This window comes from Heloderma suspectum, chromosome 7, assembly GCF_057233095.1.
Source record: "Heloderma suspectum isolate Gila_16-S chromosome 7, 16-S_ref, whole genome shotgun sequence".
Classification (NCBI taxonomy): domain Eukaryota; kingdom Metazoa; phylum Chordata; class Lepidosauria; order Squamata; family Helodermatidae; genus Heloderma; species Heloderma suspectum.
In genome coordinates, this window is record NC_139464.1 from 68,302,844 (window position 1) to 68,322,293 (window position 19,450).

General features: G+C 45.3%; 1 protein-coding gene across 2 annotated transcripts in view; it reads left to right on the plus strand.

Moving 5' to 3' along the window:
- Window positions 1–19,450, plus strand: part of LOC146339897 (receptor-type tyrosine-protein phosphatase R-like) — a 55,058-nt gene that overhangs the window by 21,228 nt on the left and 14,380 nt on the right. For both annotated transcript variants that reach the window (XM_084810524.1, XM_084810525.1), the window contains exon 2: window positions 16,644–16,936. In XM_084810524.1, coding sequence (XP_084666650.1) covers window positions 16,644–16,936 — 293 coding nt within the window. The remainder of the gene's footprint in view (window positions 1–16,643; window positions 16,937–19,450) is intronic.

The following is a 19,450-nucleotide window of genomic DNA, read 5'->3' on the forward strand; positions in this document are numbered from 1 at the left end:
CCTAGACCAGCTGGGGCAGCTTCCTCTGCTCTACTCAGTTAGGAGTCAGGAAACAGAATGTTTGCTGGTTTCATATTATTTTCCATATTGTTTCTGTATGTAATGAGACAGTACCAGGTTCCTGTGATGTTGTCAGTGTCCATATATCCTCTTGCTAGTTTTAATTGTTTGGTTAGTTTTTCTGCTAGACCTATATTCCATATAGTATTGTCCCATTGGTCTATTGATGGAGCCATATCTGATTTCCAGGATTTAGTTATAAATTGTCTAGCTGCCACTAATAAAAATGTGATGACTTCTTTGTATGGTGCTTAAAAACATAAGAACATAAGAAGAGCCATGCTGGATCAGAACAAAGGTCCATCTAGTCCAGCACTCTGTTCACACAGTGGCCAACCAGCTGTCAACCGGGAACCTACAAGCAGGGCATGAGCACAAAAGCGCCCTCCCACCCATGTTCCCCAGCAACTGGTGTTCATAGGCTCAATGCCTCTGGTACTGGAGGTAGCACATAGCCATCAAGACTAGTAGCCATTGATAGCTTTCTCCTCCAGGAATGTGTTCAACCTCCTTTTAAAGCCATCCAAATTGGTGGCCATCACTACATCCTGTGGTAGCAAATTCCATAGTTTAACTATGTGCTGTGGCTTTCAAGGTCACAAAAAGCAACCTTGGACAGCTTCGGGGAGGGCAAAAAGGGGGCAGGATGGTGGGTGGGGAGAGGATAGGCTGGGAAGTATCCTGTGGCCTCTCCATCACTTTTTTGTTCTATCCATCAAAGTTTGACAATAATGCACTTTTAAGTTCACAATATAAAGGTGGTTGATTATTTTACTACATTTGCATAAACCTTTGTCCACAACTCTCTTATAACCAGGAAGTACCATCTTCTGTGAAGAACTGTAGCATTGCTGTGAAGAGGCTGTAGGGTCAATTTAAAGCAGGAGTAGTCAATTTGTGGCCCTCCAGATGGTTGGGCCTACAACTCCCATCAGCCCTAGTTAGCATAACCAATGATGAGGGATCATGGGAATTATAGGCCAAAACATCTAGAGGGCCACATGTTGCTGATTTAACATCTATTCAGAGCAGGTATCCAAATTGATACCTATAGATTTTGGGTCAGTGGAAAGGGTGTTAAAAATGTCTAAAGCAGAAGTCTGAATGGTAGGACAGACCTCTGAGAAAAGAAGAGAGGAAAAGGAGCAGAGGGGATAAGACACAGAGCCTGACTTAAGGAAATAGTAGCAAATAAAATTTTTGAAGACAAAAATCATTTCGATTTTCAACAGTAAAATAAAGAAACCCAAATTAGATTAGAACAACTATAGAATGCCTAAGAAAGCAATCCCATGGTTCTGGGTGAGCATCCCAGGAACCATAGGATATTTCAGAGCCTCCTTCCCAAGGCTGTAGACAATACTCCTACTGCCTCAGGAGGGGGACTCTGAAATCTGATTCCTCCCTCCACCCCCTTTCAGCTGTTTTGGAAAGAATGACGGTGCCTGCTTTCAAGGTCACAAAAAAGCAACCTTGGACAGCTCTGGGGAGAGCAAAAAGGGGGTAGAATGGTGGGTGGGGAGAGGATAGGCCAGGAAGTAAAGTATCCTGTTGTGTCTCCATCACACGTCCCCGCCCACCACTGGTAAGTGAGCTAGATGGGCTCAGAGGCCTGTCTAGCTGTTTTGTTGTTGTTGTTGTTGTTGTTGTTGTTTTTGAGGAGGGGGAATGAGATGCAAAAATGCCTCCATCCTCCTCCTGCCCTGCCAGGAACAGCTCAGCAGGGCATTGGATTTTTGGAAGCCTCTGAACTCAGAGGCCAGAATCCCTTTGGACTGTGCCATAATTTGATTGGTTGGTTGATAGATTAAAAATATTTATATGCCACCCTTCATCCTGTGTGGAATGCAGGGCAGTGTGCAACCTCTCAGAAAAGGAGCCAATACTCCAGCCCTTTTCCCATCACTACCAAGAGATCAGATGGTTGTATAAATAGCACCTTATCTTTTAAAAATGGCTTGCTCTTTGGAGAGTAATTTTGCTCCCTTTTTTTCATTTTAGACAGCAGAACACATTGTCTTCTGCCTCATTTTTTGTTAAATAACAACATGGTAGGTTCTGAAAAATAAAGTAAGACATCCTGAAGGTCAAACTCCAGAAACCCAAGAGTGTGAACTAGTTTTCTATCTCTGGGTATCTCCATCGTGTTTTGCATCATTTCCATTATTTTGTGTCTATTAAAAAACTACTTTACATTTTGTGAGTATATCAAACATTACATTATCCAGCCTGGGTGACATCCAAAATGTTCTATTAATTACTATGTCAGATAAACCAGAATGAGTTTACTTGAAAATACATGGGAGATCCATAGTGAATCTGGATAAGTGGCATGTTTAATAATCTTGGGTAACAGGAATGGAACTCAGCAGCTCATGCCAGTTTTGATTTTGGCTTGACTTTGGTTCATGTTCAATTAAGAGGACAATCATTATGATTTAGATTCATTCCTATTCAACAACAATAACAACAACAAATCCCAGTTTCCCTGGATGGATTATTATATTTATTTATATCCAGCCTTTTTCCCAATACTGGGACTCAAGGCGGCTTTACAACATTAAAACTTATGCAATTAAATCTATTAGTCCAACTAATTTAGCTTGGTGTGCCTGCTTGCATTATTCTTGGTTTCTGAACAAGCATTAATGCTACCACTGAGAGCTGTATGGATTACTGGGAGGAGATCCAGAAAGAATCATTCACTTTTGGAAGCAGGCAGATGTGCATACATCGCCTTGCTAGATGTGATCTATGTCATCAAAAATATGCTGGATGGGATTTTAAAATAATCCACACTCCACATCTAAGAATTGGAGCTGTACACATGGGGATCCTTGTTGGATTAAGACCATGAATACAGTCCCTTAAGAGTGTGTGTGTGTGTTCGACTCTATGTTGCTCCCAAACTCTGGAATGCCCTCCCTTTGGAGTTGCGACTGGCTCCCACTCTCTCTGGGGTAAAGACATGCTTTTTTCATTGGCTTTTTAAATTGTTATGGTTTAAGAAGTTTTTTTAAAAAGATTTTACTATGTCTTTATTTGGTTATGTTTTTTATTTACTGAACTCTTTGTAAGCCACCTTGGTTGGCTTGAGAAAGGTGGTATAGAAATACAATAAATAAAGGTGCAATCCTATGCATGTTTAGACAGGGAAAAAAAGCCTACAACTGCCAGCATGCTCTGGTCAGCCATGGCTGGCTGGAGCATGCTGGGAGTTGTAGGCCTTTTTTTCTGTCTAAACATGCATAGGATTGCATCCTAAATCTGTGATAATAAATGAGGATGTGTGCCTGTCTGTCAGCACCATAGTGCCAAGACTGTGAAACCTAGACACCTGAAACTTGGCATGCATACTAAGGGGGTCCTAGGAGTATGCACCTCAGGGTTATTTTGTTTTTTAAACACTTTAATTAATTTTAATTAATGTAAAAGTGTCTATCTGGTTGAACCCTGCAGTAAAATCTTCAACCACTAGGGGCAGACTTCCCTAACCAGCACACAGCTTTGCAGACAGTCCATACAGTTGGAAGTGAGGAGAGATCAGCTGACTGAGGGACAGAGTTATATGCCTGTCCCCTTTCTCTTGCTGTGGGGCTGCCCCACTCAGCAGAATGGAGTAGACACACCCCTCCCTTGGGGTAATAGGGGTCACCATGGCAGGGTCAGTGCCTAGGGGTGCCAGCAGTTGTGGCTTCACTCAGATGGGGCAGGTGCAATGTGTCCAGCTCTGGCAGCTGTATACATTTGCTTGAAGGCTTCGCTTATCAACCTAAGGGCTATTACAACCCATTTAAATCCAGGTCCATTCACTAGTAAATAAATAAAATAAATTCTGCCAACATGAATCATCTGTGTTGGGGTGGGGGAAATTGAACGCAGTCTTCCACACTTCAACTCTATAGGGTTGCCCCACATGTTTGGAAGGGACTTTGTGGTAATTCTGTTGTGCACATTAATTTCCGAATCACTCCAAACATATCTGTATTTTAATGTGTTGTGGCGCTTCACTTTAACATGCTGACCACAGTACTGGAAACCACAAATGTGAAAGAAGGTCCCTGTTAAATGTCTTGGCTATAGAATCAAATAAAATATGACTAGAGGATGAACATGAAATATGCTACCATTAAAGTGACCAATAATAATTAACTGAATGTTACTCTTCCCAAAATGGAATGGACACGGGGAAAAATTCATATGATCAAATTGTCCCAGTGGGAATGTAAGTTGACTGGTGCTTTTGGGGAAGGGATTGTGGGATTGCTTTGCCATGGCTGCAATTCTCAAGTCCCCCATGTTAGTGAGTGGTTTGTCTGCCCAGCTAAGTGATTTTCAACCTGTTCTGGAGGGAGGTTGAGCTTTGTAGTTTGTGGATGCTCTTGGATCTAGCATTGTCACTTGAGGCACAGGTGGACTTGGTGGCATGGAGTACCTTTGTCAGCTTAGTTTTGGAATGAGCTTCCCAAAGAGGTTCACCTGACAACTACATTGTGCTCTTTTCAGCTCAGGTGAAGACCTTATTTTCCCAGGCATTTTAGTTTGTTAGGGTGCAATCCTATGGCCACAAGTCAGTGGTGAGGCAGCCATAGGATCGGTCAGTTCCTGGGAACTGACCTCAGAGCCCCCGAGAACCAACCTCCCCCCCCGTGCCGTGCTGCCTTGCAGGCAGTGCAGAACAGCCCCACGCTCTGTGTTCAGAAGAGGAGTGCGGAGCGGTGAAAATGAGGCATTCCTGGGGGGCGTGCCGGGACGGGGAACTCAGAAATGCTGGTACAACACATCCAACGTGTCATGCAGCTGCTGCTTCCCTTGCTCTGACTTCCTGTGGCTAGACAGCCGAAATTGGCTGTCTGTCTAGCCGCAAATGCAGGGCAGCTGAAGTGCGGAGGGGACGATCCCCTCCACACTTCTCCTGCTATGCATTGGATAGGCAGTCACCTCCGAGTTCAGAGGCAGCCACCTATCCCTGTAGGATTTCTCCCTCCATCTTTCAGTTGCTGTTGTTTTAAATCTGTTACTGTATTTTAAATCTTTGCATTGCTGCTAAGTTTTATTTTGATTTTGATTTTCACTTTATACTGTAGTTTTAAACTTTTAGATGTTCATATTGTATTTTATCATGTCGTGTTTTATTGTTTTAATAGTTGTGAACTGCCCAGAGACCTTCAGCTGTTGGGACTAGTGAGCTAAATAAAAACCAAAATGCTCATTGAGTTGTGTGTGATGAATCAATCACGTTACCCCTTCCTCACAAGCAAAATGCATCAATCCATATTCTCACCATGTCAAAGTAGTGGTGTAGATGTGCACAGATGTGTTCCTTTTCATTGCTTGTTTTATGTTGGCAGAAGGACATGAGCAGAACTACCAAGAAGTTTCTATATGGTTGAGAAAAAAATTAAACTGAAAGGTCACTGGGCAGTATACAGTGATGTCATTCCGCTAATGCAAACTACATTGCACTTGTGTTTTTCTGGGGAATCCCATTGTGCAAGCTAACACTATTGGCATTGCTTGAAAAGTCCCCTATGGTAGCACAATGTAATTTGTGTTAACGCAGGGGGCGGGGGGCAAACGCTTTTGGTCTGGGGGCTGGATTGCCTCCTGGATGGAGCCTGGCAGGCCAGATGACATCAAGGGGTGGGGCTGCCCAGAAACCCCACCCCTGCCCATGAAATCATGGGTGCCATGTTTCTCAGTTCTTCTTTTTTCTGGGCAGAAGGAGGCCTGGAGCTCTGTGCCTCTCTCTGCATGGAAAGCAACTTGGCCTGTGCTGGCAGGACCCAGCCCCTGCAAACAGCGGTCGAGTGTCTCCTTCCTAATGGTTAGCAGAACAACAAAGTTGGATACTGCCCATTGGCACTAACATAAACTCATGGTGAGAGGTGAAACTATTAGCCCCTCCACAAAATTGGAAAATATAACAAATCATTGCAAAAATGTTGCTTAACTCTACTTTTCAGCCCCTTTGGTCCTATCAACTCAGTTCTAAAAGCTCTAAAAACAGAACTGATCAGTTTTTCAACTAATGGAGGGGTAATTGGGAGTATGAAAGAAGAATTCTATTTTTGGAAGAATAATTTCTGTGGAAAGGAAATTAGAAATATTAACTGATGGCCTTTTATAGCTGCTCAGGGATCTGCTACATTAGGTTCTTAGACAGCAGAAATGGCCTGTGGACAGCTACAGAAGTAGTGCTGCTGCATTGTTATGCTTATGTGTAATTATCTTGACATGTGTCAACTGTGATTTCTCCAATGTGTGCACCTGTCCATTTGGTGCCTAGATTGAAGGCATGAGTGAATTTTATAATGGCTCCTGAAATATATATTCCGGCTGAACATCAGGAGAAACTTCCTGACCGTTAGAGCAATATGACAATGGAACCAATTCCCTAGGGAGGTGGTGGGCTTTCCCACACTGGAGGCATTCAAGACGACGCTGGACAGCCATCTGTCAGGGATGCTGTGACTTGGATTCCTGCATTGAGCAGGGGGTTGGACTCGATGGCCTTGTAGGCCCCTTCCAACCCTACTATTCTATGATTCTATGATCTCTTCTTGATCATCCCAGAGTGCAGGACATGGAATAATGGGCTCAAGTTACAGGAAGCCAGATTCTGGCTGAACATCAGGAAAACCTTCCTGACTGTTAGAGCAATACGACAATGGAACCAATTCCCTAGGGAGGTGGTGGGCTCTCCCACACTGGAGGCATTCAAGATGAGGCTGGACAGCCATCTGTTGGGGATGCTCTGACTTGGATTCCTGCACTGAGCAGGAGGATGGACTCAATGGTCTTGAAGGCCCCTTCCAACCCTACTATTCTATGATTCTATGATATAATTGTCAATCACTCCTGGGTTGATTTGGATTCTCTTATTTTAAAGTTACAGAACTGTGTGTGTGTGTGTGTGTGTGTGTGTGCGCGCGTGTCTGGTCTGTGTCACATATAGCTATAAGCCTGTTATCTGTTCCCCTTTCTAAACAGCCATGGAGTTAACTATTACCTGAACACATCTAGAAGCACACTTACTTGCACAGTTGTCCCATAGATCAGAGTACTGCAGTAGTTTGCAAGACCTGAGTTCTGAATTTTCAAAGCTCTTTGAGCGGAGCCCACAAATATGAGGTTGGATTCAGATTTAGGTGCATGCAACTGGACTGGTGGAAGCAAATGTCCCTTCCCCTCCCTATGGCAACCTTCCAGTTCCCTGAAAATGCTACAGAAAGAGTCAGGGAGGCTGTGGTACAGAGGGAAGGGGAGATCCCTCTTCCCAAGATCATATGGTTCTTGAACTGTGCCCTTTCCCATTACTTAACAACATAAAATGCCAGACCATAATGCATTCAATATCAGGAACCTCTGCAGCGAGGGTCCCCAGTGTGGTGCCTGTGGGTGGCATGGTGCCTACAGGGATCCCCAGTGGTGCCCACGAAGCTCTCCCCTCCCTGCCCCTTAAAAACATTGAAAAACCTTGGAAAATATTACGGCAGTCTTCTTTCTCTCCCTTTCTAGACTCTGGCCTTGCTCTTTCTCTCCCCTCTACTGCTTTGCTTTGCTATCTCCCCCTTCCTCCTAGCCTCACTATTTCTCTTTCCCCACCTCTTTTGACTAGCCAGGCCCCCACTGCAGCCATTAAGTGACAAGCCACATCCTCCATGGGAGCCATTTTGTGGTGGTGCCCAGAAAAGTTTCTCACATTCTCAAATGCACCCAAGGATCCAAAAAGGTTGGGGACCCCTGATCTACAGTCCCCTCCATCTGTATACCAATAGACTGGTCCCAGGTCTTCATTTCAGAGATGGCATGTGTATGCATCTGATAACGTCCCGCTCTCTTTTTTTGGTTTACTGGATTTGCCTCATTCTTTTTCCTAATTGCATAATTTAGATGAAAGGCAAAAATGCTCTAGTGTACAAAACTTATCTGGAATTGTCTATGAGGTTAAACTGGGAAAATACCTAATTTTCCCTAGATGGAGCTTCCTTTTGGGTGGGAGGGAAGGCATTGGGACTGTGGCAGGGGAGGAAAGGGTCAGCCCTGTTCCCTGTCCCTCACAGTCCCAATGAAAATCAGTTTCCACCTATGCCTGCTATTATTATTATTATTATTATTATTATTATTATTTTACAACATAGCAGCAAATGACACCTTTACCATTGAACCTAGTTTGGCCTGCAACCCAAGCTGAAGTGCTGTACAAAACTGAGAATTTTTTAAAAAAGGAAACTGAGGTTCTCACTCTTTATGGTTATTCAGGTGTTTTCCCCCTTACTAATTTTTCTGTTGCTGTAGAGTAGAAGTGGGAGCCCTTCCAGGCTCAAGAGGGCAGAAAATTCATATATTGCCTCAAACCAGGAAATGACCTGCTGCTCAAAAAAGTTGTGACATTTTGCAAGCCATCCCAAAAGGCTAGCAGGAAAGAACTCTTTGAAGTACCTCTTGCAGGACACACCAAGCACGGTTTGCCATGGGATTCCCAAATCCTGGAGCTGGTACTGCCCTCTAACAAGTGTAGAGGGCAGCCCTGTAATCTCTTTGTGTCTAGAATAGCTGGGGCACCTCTTTTTCAGGCCATTTTTCTTCAGGAAGTATTGTGCTGTCCTGAGCAAGCATTACTCATGGTGTATATGTGCAACAATGCATTTTTGTAATGCCACCAGCATAGACCAATGCTAAATTAGTCCAAAACCCTGCTCTTTTGCTTTGTTGTTCACATATTTCCTAATGACAAATGGGGATCATATCAAGCCAGTCTTACGTGCTTCCATTTGTTCTGCACGCTCAACACAAGCCAGACAATGACAAGCATGTTTTGTACATTTTGAAATGAAGGCGTATTCAGCGGTTAATCAGTTTCTTTCATGAACTGGGAGATTGTTGTTTTGAGTTGCAATTCAGGGCCAAATTCTGATCTCACAGGTATGACCTGATCCAAAACCCACTAATATCAAAGTGATACTCTCCACTGACTTCATTTGACTTTGATTCAAGTCCTTAAAGCCCACTTTACATCAACAGGGCTGCTCACATTTACAAAGAGCAGACTCTGGCTCAAAAAGTGCTTATGGAATATAGTTTGTTGATTTTTCAAAACACTTCAAAGTCTATACAAGTAAGTCTGCCAGTGAGATTTGTTTCTGAACATTATTAGAATAATTGAACCCTTACCATAAAATAAGTAAGTGTGAAGGTTTGAGGCCTACAGAGGCAAAAGGAAAAAAGGCCAGGCTTAGACAACTAGAGTTTTTTTATTGGGTAGAGGTATCCCTGAAAGGAGTAGTTTCATTTCCCCAGTTAAGTTTCATTTCCCCATTTAAGTTTCATTTCTTCAGGTCTGAAACAGAATTTTCGATTTTGAGGGAGGAGGGTATATAAAGAAAATGAGAGAGCCAGTCAGAGCAGAGTTTGGGAGACCAGAACCTGAATCAGAAGCAAGAAGAAGCAAGCTGGAGAAGTCTAAGACAGCTAGGATAAAGGAACTTGTGTTTCACAACTTTTATTTTCTCTTAATGCCTTTTGTATCACTCAGCTCTATTGTGTAAATACCTTTAGTTGTGATTTTCTTAGGGATGTACAAATCCCTTACCTGGCTCTGCACAGGGGCATCCACGGTGGGGGGGAGGCGCTCCGTCCCCCCCCCCGGAATCCTCCCTGGCTGGATCCGCTCCGCGGCGGCTCCTGCCGCAGCAGGAGTTCCGGCTGCAGCTGTGCTGTTGCGGCCGCAAATGGCGGCTGTCGTAGCAGCTGCCATTTGTGTCCTTGCAAGCAGCCGTGATAGGCTACATAAGTATTTACGTAGCCTATCACGGCAAGGCAGCCATGCAAATGGCGGCCATTTGCGTGGCTGCCTTTACTGTGATAGGCTACGTAAGTATTTACATAGCCTATCATGGCAAAGAGCAGGGTCGGAAATGGCGTAGTGGACATCATTTTTATCCCTGTTCTTTGCCGTGATAGGCTACGTAAATACTTACGTAGCCTATCACAGCTGCAAGGACGCAAAAGGCAGCCACAGCAGCCCAGCCACAGCCAGCCAGGAGACCGGCCGCCGTTGGAGCTGGAGCCGGAGCCGCCGCAACTGCCGCATACACCCCAGGTAATTTCCGTCCCGGGGGGATTCCATGGGGGGGGAGGCTGTTCCGCCATGGATTCTGGGGGATTCTCACTGGAATCTGTGGCAGAATTCTCTGACATCCCTTGATTTGCTTGCTTTAATTTACTAGCAAACTATTGCTGTTAAACCCTGTGCCTAGAGTGTTAATCACTCCATGTCTACAGCCTAAACCCCACAATACTGTAAAGGGGAAGGTAAAAGAAGAAAGGTGTGGGACTTTTAAGGAGGCTACAGATCCTTGTTGTTCAGGGGGTCCAGATCATAAGGGGAACCCTGGCATATGGTGGTAGTGGTGGGATTCTAACAAAGGTGAAATTTGGCCTTCCAAAATATTTTGCATTTTAACAATAGAGCTGACAAAGGCAGTGTATTTTATTTTCGGGTCTGTGGATTAAGGAACAGATAGGCTAGCAAGATACCCTGACAGTCAGTCAGTCAGTCAGTCAGTCAATAAATAAATAAATGGATTTGGTTAGCTGCATTGCTTGATTACCCACTAGAGTAATTCCTGTAACTGAAATTGACCACACAAGATTGATTTCTGGAGCAATCCTATGTGGAGAGGCAGCAGTGTCTGTTACAGAAAACAGTGTTATCTATAATGCCCCAGACACAGAGGCACATTCCTAGGATAATCCTATCATCACCATATTTTCAGCAATGTCATGTAAGAGGACAATCTTGCACTGATATCAACTCAAAGTTCTTTTGATGTCAATATGCTTGGTAAATATTATCAGTGTAGTCACTGGCCAACAGTTAAGAGGACACTCTCACCATTCTTTCTGTAGAATTCTTCCTTTAACTCTCTCTGTCTCACACACACCATATCAGTAAGGGCTTAAAGACATAAGCCCTTATGTGCATAAGGGATTAATCACAGTAGCAATCTACCACAGTTTTGGGATCATGGGAGCAGAGAAGTCTGTCATTGCAAGCAGGGAGAAGAGCCCAGGGAAGGAGAAAGAGGGGTTAGAAGCTATAAATCCATGACAATTTGCTGGAATGGGGTGAAATTGGGGTGGTGGGGTGCTCTCATATGGATCCTTCAAATGCTGCACTGGAGAATCAGGGGTTTTGGCTTCTTCATGCAAAAGTGAGCACACTGAGGAAAGCTGGGGGTGGGGGAGTGCTAACTCTGTGACACTTTGCTGGAATGAAATTGTGAATTAGTTACTCTCCATTCATAATAATGTGGTAGCAGGGGGAAGCCTTCAGAATTGTGAATTAGTTACTCTCCATTCATAATAATGTAGTGCCATGGGGGAAACAAGCCTCTCTCATTGGTTGAGCAGCCCCTGCCAGGTTGATGACGTTCAGCCCCACCCCACACACACATACACAAAACACACCCAACCCGGAAGTATGTTCTTGTCAAGTGCTGTGTGACCTGTGAAAACCAGATTTTATAGGTACCATACACTCGGCTTTTCTTTCTTCATGTGTCCCTGACAGACCAAAGCACATTCCATGAAAATCCAGATAATACTCCAGTGTGCTTCTCATTCTTCTTTTTGTGAAGATCCTCCTGTGTACTATAGACTTAAATAGGCATAAGAGTCATTCCCTGGGAACTGTAGTTTTTTGAGAAGCTCTAGAAATCCGTAACAGAGTATTCCCAGCACCAACATCAAACTGCAAATCCCAAGATTCTTTGGGAGTTGCCATGACAGTTGAGTTGGAATAAAAGTGATATAGGTTTGTAGTGTAGATATGTCTCTTTTCAAGGATTGTGGGCTGAAGCCAGAAGTGTAGGACTTCTCCTGAAAATAGATCCTAGGACCTTTCTATCTGTCCATATTGCTGCATCTCATGTTACTTTTTGGTACAGCAAAATCATGGGGTGATTTGGTGTCATTGATTTCAGATGTTGACAACAGTTAAGACTATCTTCCCCAACTTGCAACAGGCTGTAAGTTCTCAGACTTCCCCATATACCATAAATACTAGCTAGGTTATTAAAGAACTCTGCTCTATTTAGAGGTGTTTCAAGAACATTCTGTGCTTGTATGCAAAGTAAAATATAGCCAAAACAACAACAATGATTACAGCAACCAGGATACATAGCTGTATTCCTTTTCCCACCGCATCTTGGACATGTCAACTAGGGTATTTCACCCTGAATAGTCCTTTTGTGCTAACCCATGCAGTGAACACAGTTCTATATAACCCTGTTGTCTGCTTTTGTTGCTGTCCCCTGCTACTGTCTATTGTCCCCTGCTGTGTTGACCCAGATGTTTGTCAAGGCCAATTAGTCCTAGACCGGCATAAAAAAATAGATGTGCAAAGAATCTTGAAGTTTGTATGTACAGTATTACAGGCCCATGTAGGAATATATTTAACTGGGGCAGACATGCCCATTCTGGTACATGAATTCTGTAGCTGCCATGTTCCAAGTTGGCTGACCTGTGCATGGGAGTTCAAGATCCTCTACACATCTGTTTCTTTATGCAGGTCTATGGCAGGTCCTGGACTAAATAAGGGTTGCTTCATGGTGTACACAGTGGATAGTAGAGGAGAATGGAATATACCGGCTTCCTTCAAAACACCATCCTCTGTGCTTCAGCCCAGCTGTTTGTTGGGGCAGACTGGGCTAAAGTAACAGCCTTGTTAATTTTTGCAGGTAGCAAGTATTTCCTGGTAAATAGTAATAACTCCATACTGTTTGTATTTTTATTTTATTTTTTAAAAAAGGAAAAGAGAAAGGAATGTAATGTAATGGGTTACAAAGGTCTAGGGTGGCCACTTATTAATCACCAAAAATGAGGAAATGCACCATCAAAAAGATGACAAAAGAGGAAAATGACTTGCATAAAATTTGCATATGCTAATTTATATGAATTGTTAATTTAAGTAGAAATACAGTTCATCTCACTATAGTGTGGTAGACTGTGACCAGATGACCTGTGTGCCTGCCTGTTCTTTATCTTTAAACCATTGGACAGGACAGCTCTTCAAACAGAGTATACCTTCAAATACAGGGTAGTCCTCTGGCAGTGGACAGCCCTCTGTAAAAGAGAGAAATGGCAACCCTACAAAGGACATACAAAGAACCAATGTTGTTGTTAGTTTTACTTCTGCCCCCATATGAACCTCTCTGGCCCTTGAGAGACCTGCTCACAGCCTGCCATTGAGATCAGAGGAGGGCTCTGGATAGGGGTGAATGCTCCTTCCTTGTTCTCCTCGACCTCTCAGCGGCTTTTGATACCGTTGACCACGGTATCCTCCTGGACCGCCTGGAGGGGTTGGGCATTGGAGACACTGTATTGTGATGGTTCCGGTCCTTCCTCTCCAGCAGGTACCAGAGGGTAGCACTGGGAGAGGAGGTTTCGGACCCGTGGCCACTTACTTGTGGGGTGCCACAGGGTTCCATCCTCTCCCCGATGCTATTTAACATCTATGTGAAGCCACTGGGGGCTATCATCAGGAGGTTTGGGGTGCAGTGTCATCAATATGCGGATGACACGCAGCTCTACCTCTCATTCAAATCTTCACCAAGGTTGGCCGTAGAATCCCTGTCCAAATGTCTGGAGACAGTGAGTGGCTGGATGGCGAGGAATAAGCTGAAGCTCAACCCTGACAAGACCGAGGTACTTTTGGTGGGAGACAAGAGGAGGCTGGGGGATGTTGACCTGGTGTTGAATGGGGTACGGCTACCCTTGAAAGCCCAGGTCCGCAGCCTGGGGGTCATTTTGGACTCCCAGCTGTCCATGGAGGCTCAGGTGTCAGCTGTGAGCCGGACAGCGCTGTATCAACTCCATCTGATACGGCGGCTGCGCCCCTTCCTTCCCGACCATCTGCTCCCATCGGTAGTACATGCCCTGGTCTCCTCTCGTTTAGACTACTGTAATGCGCTCTACGTGGGGTTACCCTTGAAGACAGTTCGGAAGCTGCAGCTGGTACAGAATGTGGCGGCTCGCCTGATTAAAGGCAGCCGCCGGCGAGATCACATCACTCCAGTGCTGAAGGAGTTGCACTGGTTACCAGTTGTTTTCCGGGCCAAATTCAAGGTGTTGGTTTGGACCTTTAAAACCCTATATGGTTCTGGCCCAGCCTATCTTAAGGAGCGCCTCCAGCAACACCAGACAGGCCGCTTAACAAGATCAGCCTCAGATGGCCTTCTCTCTGTCCCATCAGCCAGGACAGCTAGACTGGTGGGGACGAGGGAGAGGGCCTTCTCTGTGGTGGCCCCCACTCTGTGGAACTCCCTCCCTAGGGAACTCCGTCATGCCCCCTCTTTAATGAGCTTCCGTCGTGCATTAAAAACGTGGTTGTTCAGGCAGGCATTTGGGGTGGGTTAGGGTATTTTAAAAAAAAAAAATTATGGTAGAATTTTATTGTTTTAAATTGTTTTATGGTGGGTTGTACATCGCCCAGAGTGGCTGGGTGACCAGTCAGATGGGCGATTAATAAATTTAATAAATAAATAAATAAATAAATAAAATCAATTCGATTTGTGGGCACAAGAAACAGGGCCTTTTTTGGTGGTGGCCCCATACATATGGAACTCACATGTAAGGGATATATGGTTGGCTCCTTCTTTGCTTGCTTTTTAGATAGGTTTTGAAAACCTTTTAACGATGTTCTGCTTTTAGCTAAAGATGCTGGGTTACTTTTTTAATTGTTTATATGGCTGCTGCCTGTGTTTTAAATTATTTTAGTGTATTTGCTGAGTTGGAGTTGGAGGTGTTTGAAGATGGTTGCTTTTTCTATTTTTTTTTATTAGTCTTAAATTAGTTGTATTCTATGTTTCATTGTTTTCTGTGAGCTCCCTTGTGTGTGTCTGGTGGTGGTGGTGGTGGTGGTGATATATTTTGGCCTGAAAGGTGGCATGAAAGAAATACAGCCTGTCATTCTGTTTGGTGCCTTACAAAGCCCACTGCTCTTAAATCCTGCTACATTACCTTCTTTTCCATGCTACGTGAGCATCAACTGCTTTGGAAAGTTCTTCTTTCCTATTTGGAGAGTGCTCATGGGAAGGGCTACGGTCCCATTTTCCCTCCAGATGAACAGCCAGATGGACTTAAGCAGCCTTCCCCAACTTGGTATTCTCCAGATGTCTTGGGTGACAACTCCACCATCCCCAGCCAGCAGGGGGAAAGCTGGGATCATGTCAGTGACAGACCCTCTTCTTCACCCCAGCAGGGAGACATTGCCTCCATGGCTTAGATAAGGGGTGGACAACTTGATACCCTCCAGATATTTTGAACTACAGGTCTCTTCAACCTCAGCCAGTATAGCCAGTCGGGGTTATAGGGTTTATGATCCAAAACATCTGGAGGGCACCAGGTTGCCTATCCCTGGTTTAGATAATCAGGAGCAGAGTTTCAGATTATAATCAAAGGAAATATCTAGCTTGAATTACCGTGAGAATATTAGGTCACTAGAATGTACCTGTATGCAATAGATCTTCTTTGGATCTTTTCAGTTAACATTTTCAATGCTTTTAGAGTACTGGGGATTTTCTTCCCTGAAATCGCCATGACCTTTGCAAGACATTTTTTTTGCACATAGGCCTTGCAGTGAGGCAGAGCTGGGTGATGAGCTGACGCGCACACAGATCAAACCTAAAAACATGGTAACTTGGACGTTTGTCCACTTCCAAAGAGATGTACCATATATCTTTCATTGGCTTCAAATCTATCCTTTTTCTCCTGTGTCTAATGCTGTCATGTAGAGGTCCAACTTTGTTCTTAAATTCTCTGTCACCATCTGGTTTCATTATATATGAGAAATCAATTATTTGGAGACAAGATTGTGGGGCTGTTTTTGATCAGAACCACCATGCTGTCCTTTTCTACAGGCCTTGCCTGTCCTAATCAACAGACAAGGTACAAACTGCACTGATAATATCAGAGATAGAAGCAAATTTCATCCTTCACTGCAGCCATTGGAAACATATTTTGAAGAGAGCAGCATCTCTGTAGGATTTTGGTTTGCTTTGGTTTTAAATAACAAATGCATTACCATATAGTATTAGAGAGCTTAGCAAACTAGTCAAAACCTGAGATGTCAAGTGCTGCCTCTCTTATGGCAAATGTAGTCATGAATTCTCACACACACATTATTGTGTATATATGGACTATATTGCATGTGTTTGTGTGGGTCCTGCTTTTAAGTCAGTGGGAAATACAATTGCATTTAAATGAAAATGTCAACAAATATTACACCAGCACTTCATGAAACACATTTCAAGTCTTATGAACACTCAGTGTAGGGCTGAGGAACCTTGAAGTACCACATTCATATGTGTTCCTTCACGTTGCCCCAATGCAGTTCTCGTCCTTAGGATGGTAATGAATATGAATTACCAAATGAGGCTTTTTCTTCTTTTTTATGAAATAGAATAGAGAAATAATATGAAAAATAGACTCATTGTGCTTAAGATGGTTCCGTTGAACTTCAAGATTATGGTCTTCTTCATCCCGCTCCTCTTCCTCCTCTTTTTTTTTTTAAACAGGATGCTTTTCAGGAGACAATGACCATTTCTTGGCAATTCATCAGAGAAAGATCAGGAAGCCAATGTTCATTTATCATCATGTGCAAAGTATCGAGAAAAGTTTGGATTCGAGTGATCGGAATGATTATGGGCACCATTCCCATGCAAAAATCAGCAAGCTGCACCCAGCCATCATAGTTAAATCAGCATTCTCAAGACCTGCGCATGACCCATCTCTCAATCTCTTAGCTATGACTGACAGGGACCAAGAAGTGGAGAATCTACCCATCCCAGCAGCTAATGTGATCACTGTGGTAAGTTTCCTTGTTCTTCCTAAGGCGTTGAAAGTCCTCAGGAGGACCCTCTAGTCTCTTGTTGATTTCCAGGCTAATGGTGGCAATTTGTTACAGGAGGATAAGGGCGTGTTTGATTTAGGCTGCTGCAGTCCTGTGCACACTTACCTGGCAGTAAGTCCCATTGAACTCAATGGGCAGAATCCAGTAGGGCACTTGCACCCCCGTCGACTCCTTTATGCCCCACTGATTCCCTTCCACAAGCGTTGGGTCCCGCCAATTCCATTGCACAAGCAGGACCTACTGCTTATGCAAGGGAGATTTAGCACTTGCTGGGGGAAGCCCCTAAATGAGCTGAAAAGCTTGTAGAAAGTAGGAGGCAGGTTGGCAGAGCTTATGTGAGCTCTGCTGGCCTGCCTCCAGGCCTGGCCCAGGGTATCTTGCCACCTCAGGGGACATGGAAGTGCCACCCCCACCCACCTGCTCTTCTTGCTGCCACGTCTGCTGCCCACACTCGCAGCCATCGCCACCCATGCTCCTGCACACCCTCCCTCGTCCCTGCTTGGCTGGCCATCCGGCCGGCCTCCCCCTTACGTACTTCACAAGCCAGCCCACCTTCTGCTCCAACTATTGCAGCCTCTCACGACAGCGTAGGAGCACCGCAGGTGGCTGGGCGGGTGGCTGGGTGGGGCGAAAGGCAGGAAACATTGGGCAGACCAGAGCAAGCGGCCAGCCAGCTGCCTGAGCAAGCAGCAGAGCAGGTAGGCTGGGCACGTGGGCGGCAGCTGAAGCTGTGGAGGCTCTTCTGGCAGGGTCAGGGGAGGGAGAGCAGCACAATTCGCTTCTGCCGGTTGCTCACTCCTGCCAGTGTGGCTGCTGCTCCCACCTTGTGCCCCAACTATTGCGAGAGGTCCCACGAATTCCCGTGAGAGGTTGGACAGGGCCAGCCCCACGGGCAGCTGGGGCACAAGGCAGGAGTAAGTGGCCAGACAGCTGCAGGGCAGGGAGAGTGGTGTAATTCGCTGCTCTTTCCTGCTCTGCGGCCTGAGGCAGGTGCTTGACCCCACATAATGGTGGGTCTGGGCCTGCTGTTCCCCCCTTCAGAAACAAGTTTTTCTCACCCAGAAGCACTAGCTTGCCATTGCGCAAGTGGTGGGGGCCACTTGTGCAATGCAATTGGTGGAGCAGGGAATCGGCAGGGAAGGGAATAGTAAGCACCCTGTTGGATTCTGCCCAGGGTGAATTATGTCTGGGGACTAAACTAGGCACTATGTTGAATACGAAGTGTGCAGCTGATCCTCACTTTCTTTTTTACCGTCTATAAGCATGTGTGGGGAGGACCACTGCATGTGGGTGGGGCAGGTTTACTGGGATGGGATCGTATCGAGATGACATGAGGTGTAGATCTGGCCCTGGTGCCTTCCAAACATGTTGGACTACAATTCCCATCAGCCCCATGATGGTCATGATGGCTGGGGACAACAGGAGCTATAGTCCAACCCATCTGGAGGATGCCAAGTTGGGAAAAGCTGCCATAGGAGATGCAGTAACGGGGGCAGCTGTGCTGTCTAACATTTTCTTCCTGCCATGTAGCTCTTAGAGATGCAGCACCAGTGGAGGCCGGTGGCTCCAATGTCAGTGGGGCAGTCAATCCGCTCTGGGTTGACTGCCTCACTACAAAGGAGCTATTCAAGGTGAGAAGTGCCTTGGACAGCTCCTTTAGAGTTCTGACTGGTTCTGACTGAAACCCAGAGCGGATTCACCACTCCACTGACATCGGAGCCACCAGCCTCCACTGTGCAGCACCTCTGTCACTAAAACAAAGTGGAAGCTCATCTACTACATACCAAAAGAAACTCTGGTGAATAGCCAAATGTTTTATGAAGAGACCTCTCTTCTCTCACACATTAACACACTGGGTAAAGCTGTACCCTAAAGATGGACGATGGGAAGAAGGAATTTGAAACCTCCCTCAGTATGGTCTGAATGCTTCTGGTGTGGTGTGTGTGTGTGTGTGTATACACACACACACACACACACACACACAGAGTGGCCCAAAAGTAGGTATACAGTTGTTTAGAATGTTGATGGGAGGGGGAGAGAATGTGTGAGTAGAAGTTGTGTGGGTAGGGATGGACGAAAGTCCCTTACCTGTTCTCGAAGATTCCTTCGCGGTGGGGGGGAGGCGCTTCGGTTCTCCCCCTGAAGTTCAGGCGAGGGGGGGGGAGGCGCCCCACCTCGCCCGGCCGAAATTCAGGCCGGGGGGGAGGCACCCCATCCCTCGCCAGCGAAATTCAGGCCGGGTAGAAGCGCCCCATCTACCCGGCCACGAAAAAAAAAGTAAACACACACACACACACACACACACCCCCATGATAGGCTATGTAACGATTTATGTAGCCTATCACAGCTAGATTTCCAAAGTCAGCCATGATAGGCTATGTAAATCGTCACGTAGCCTATCACGGGTGACTTTGAAAAAAAAAAAAGTGCGTACGCAAATGGCGGCTCCCATGGGGACCGCCATTTGCGTTC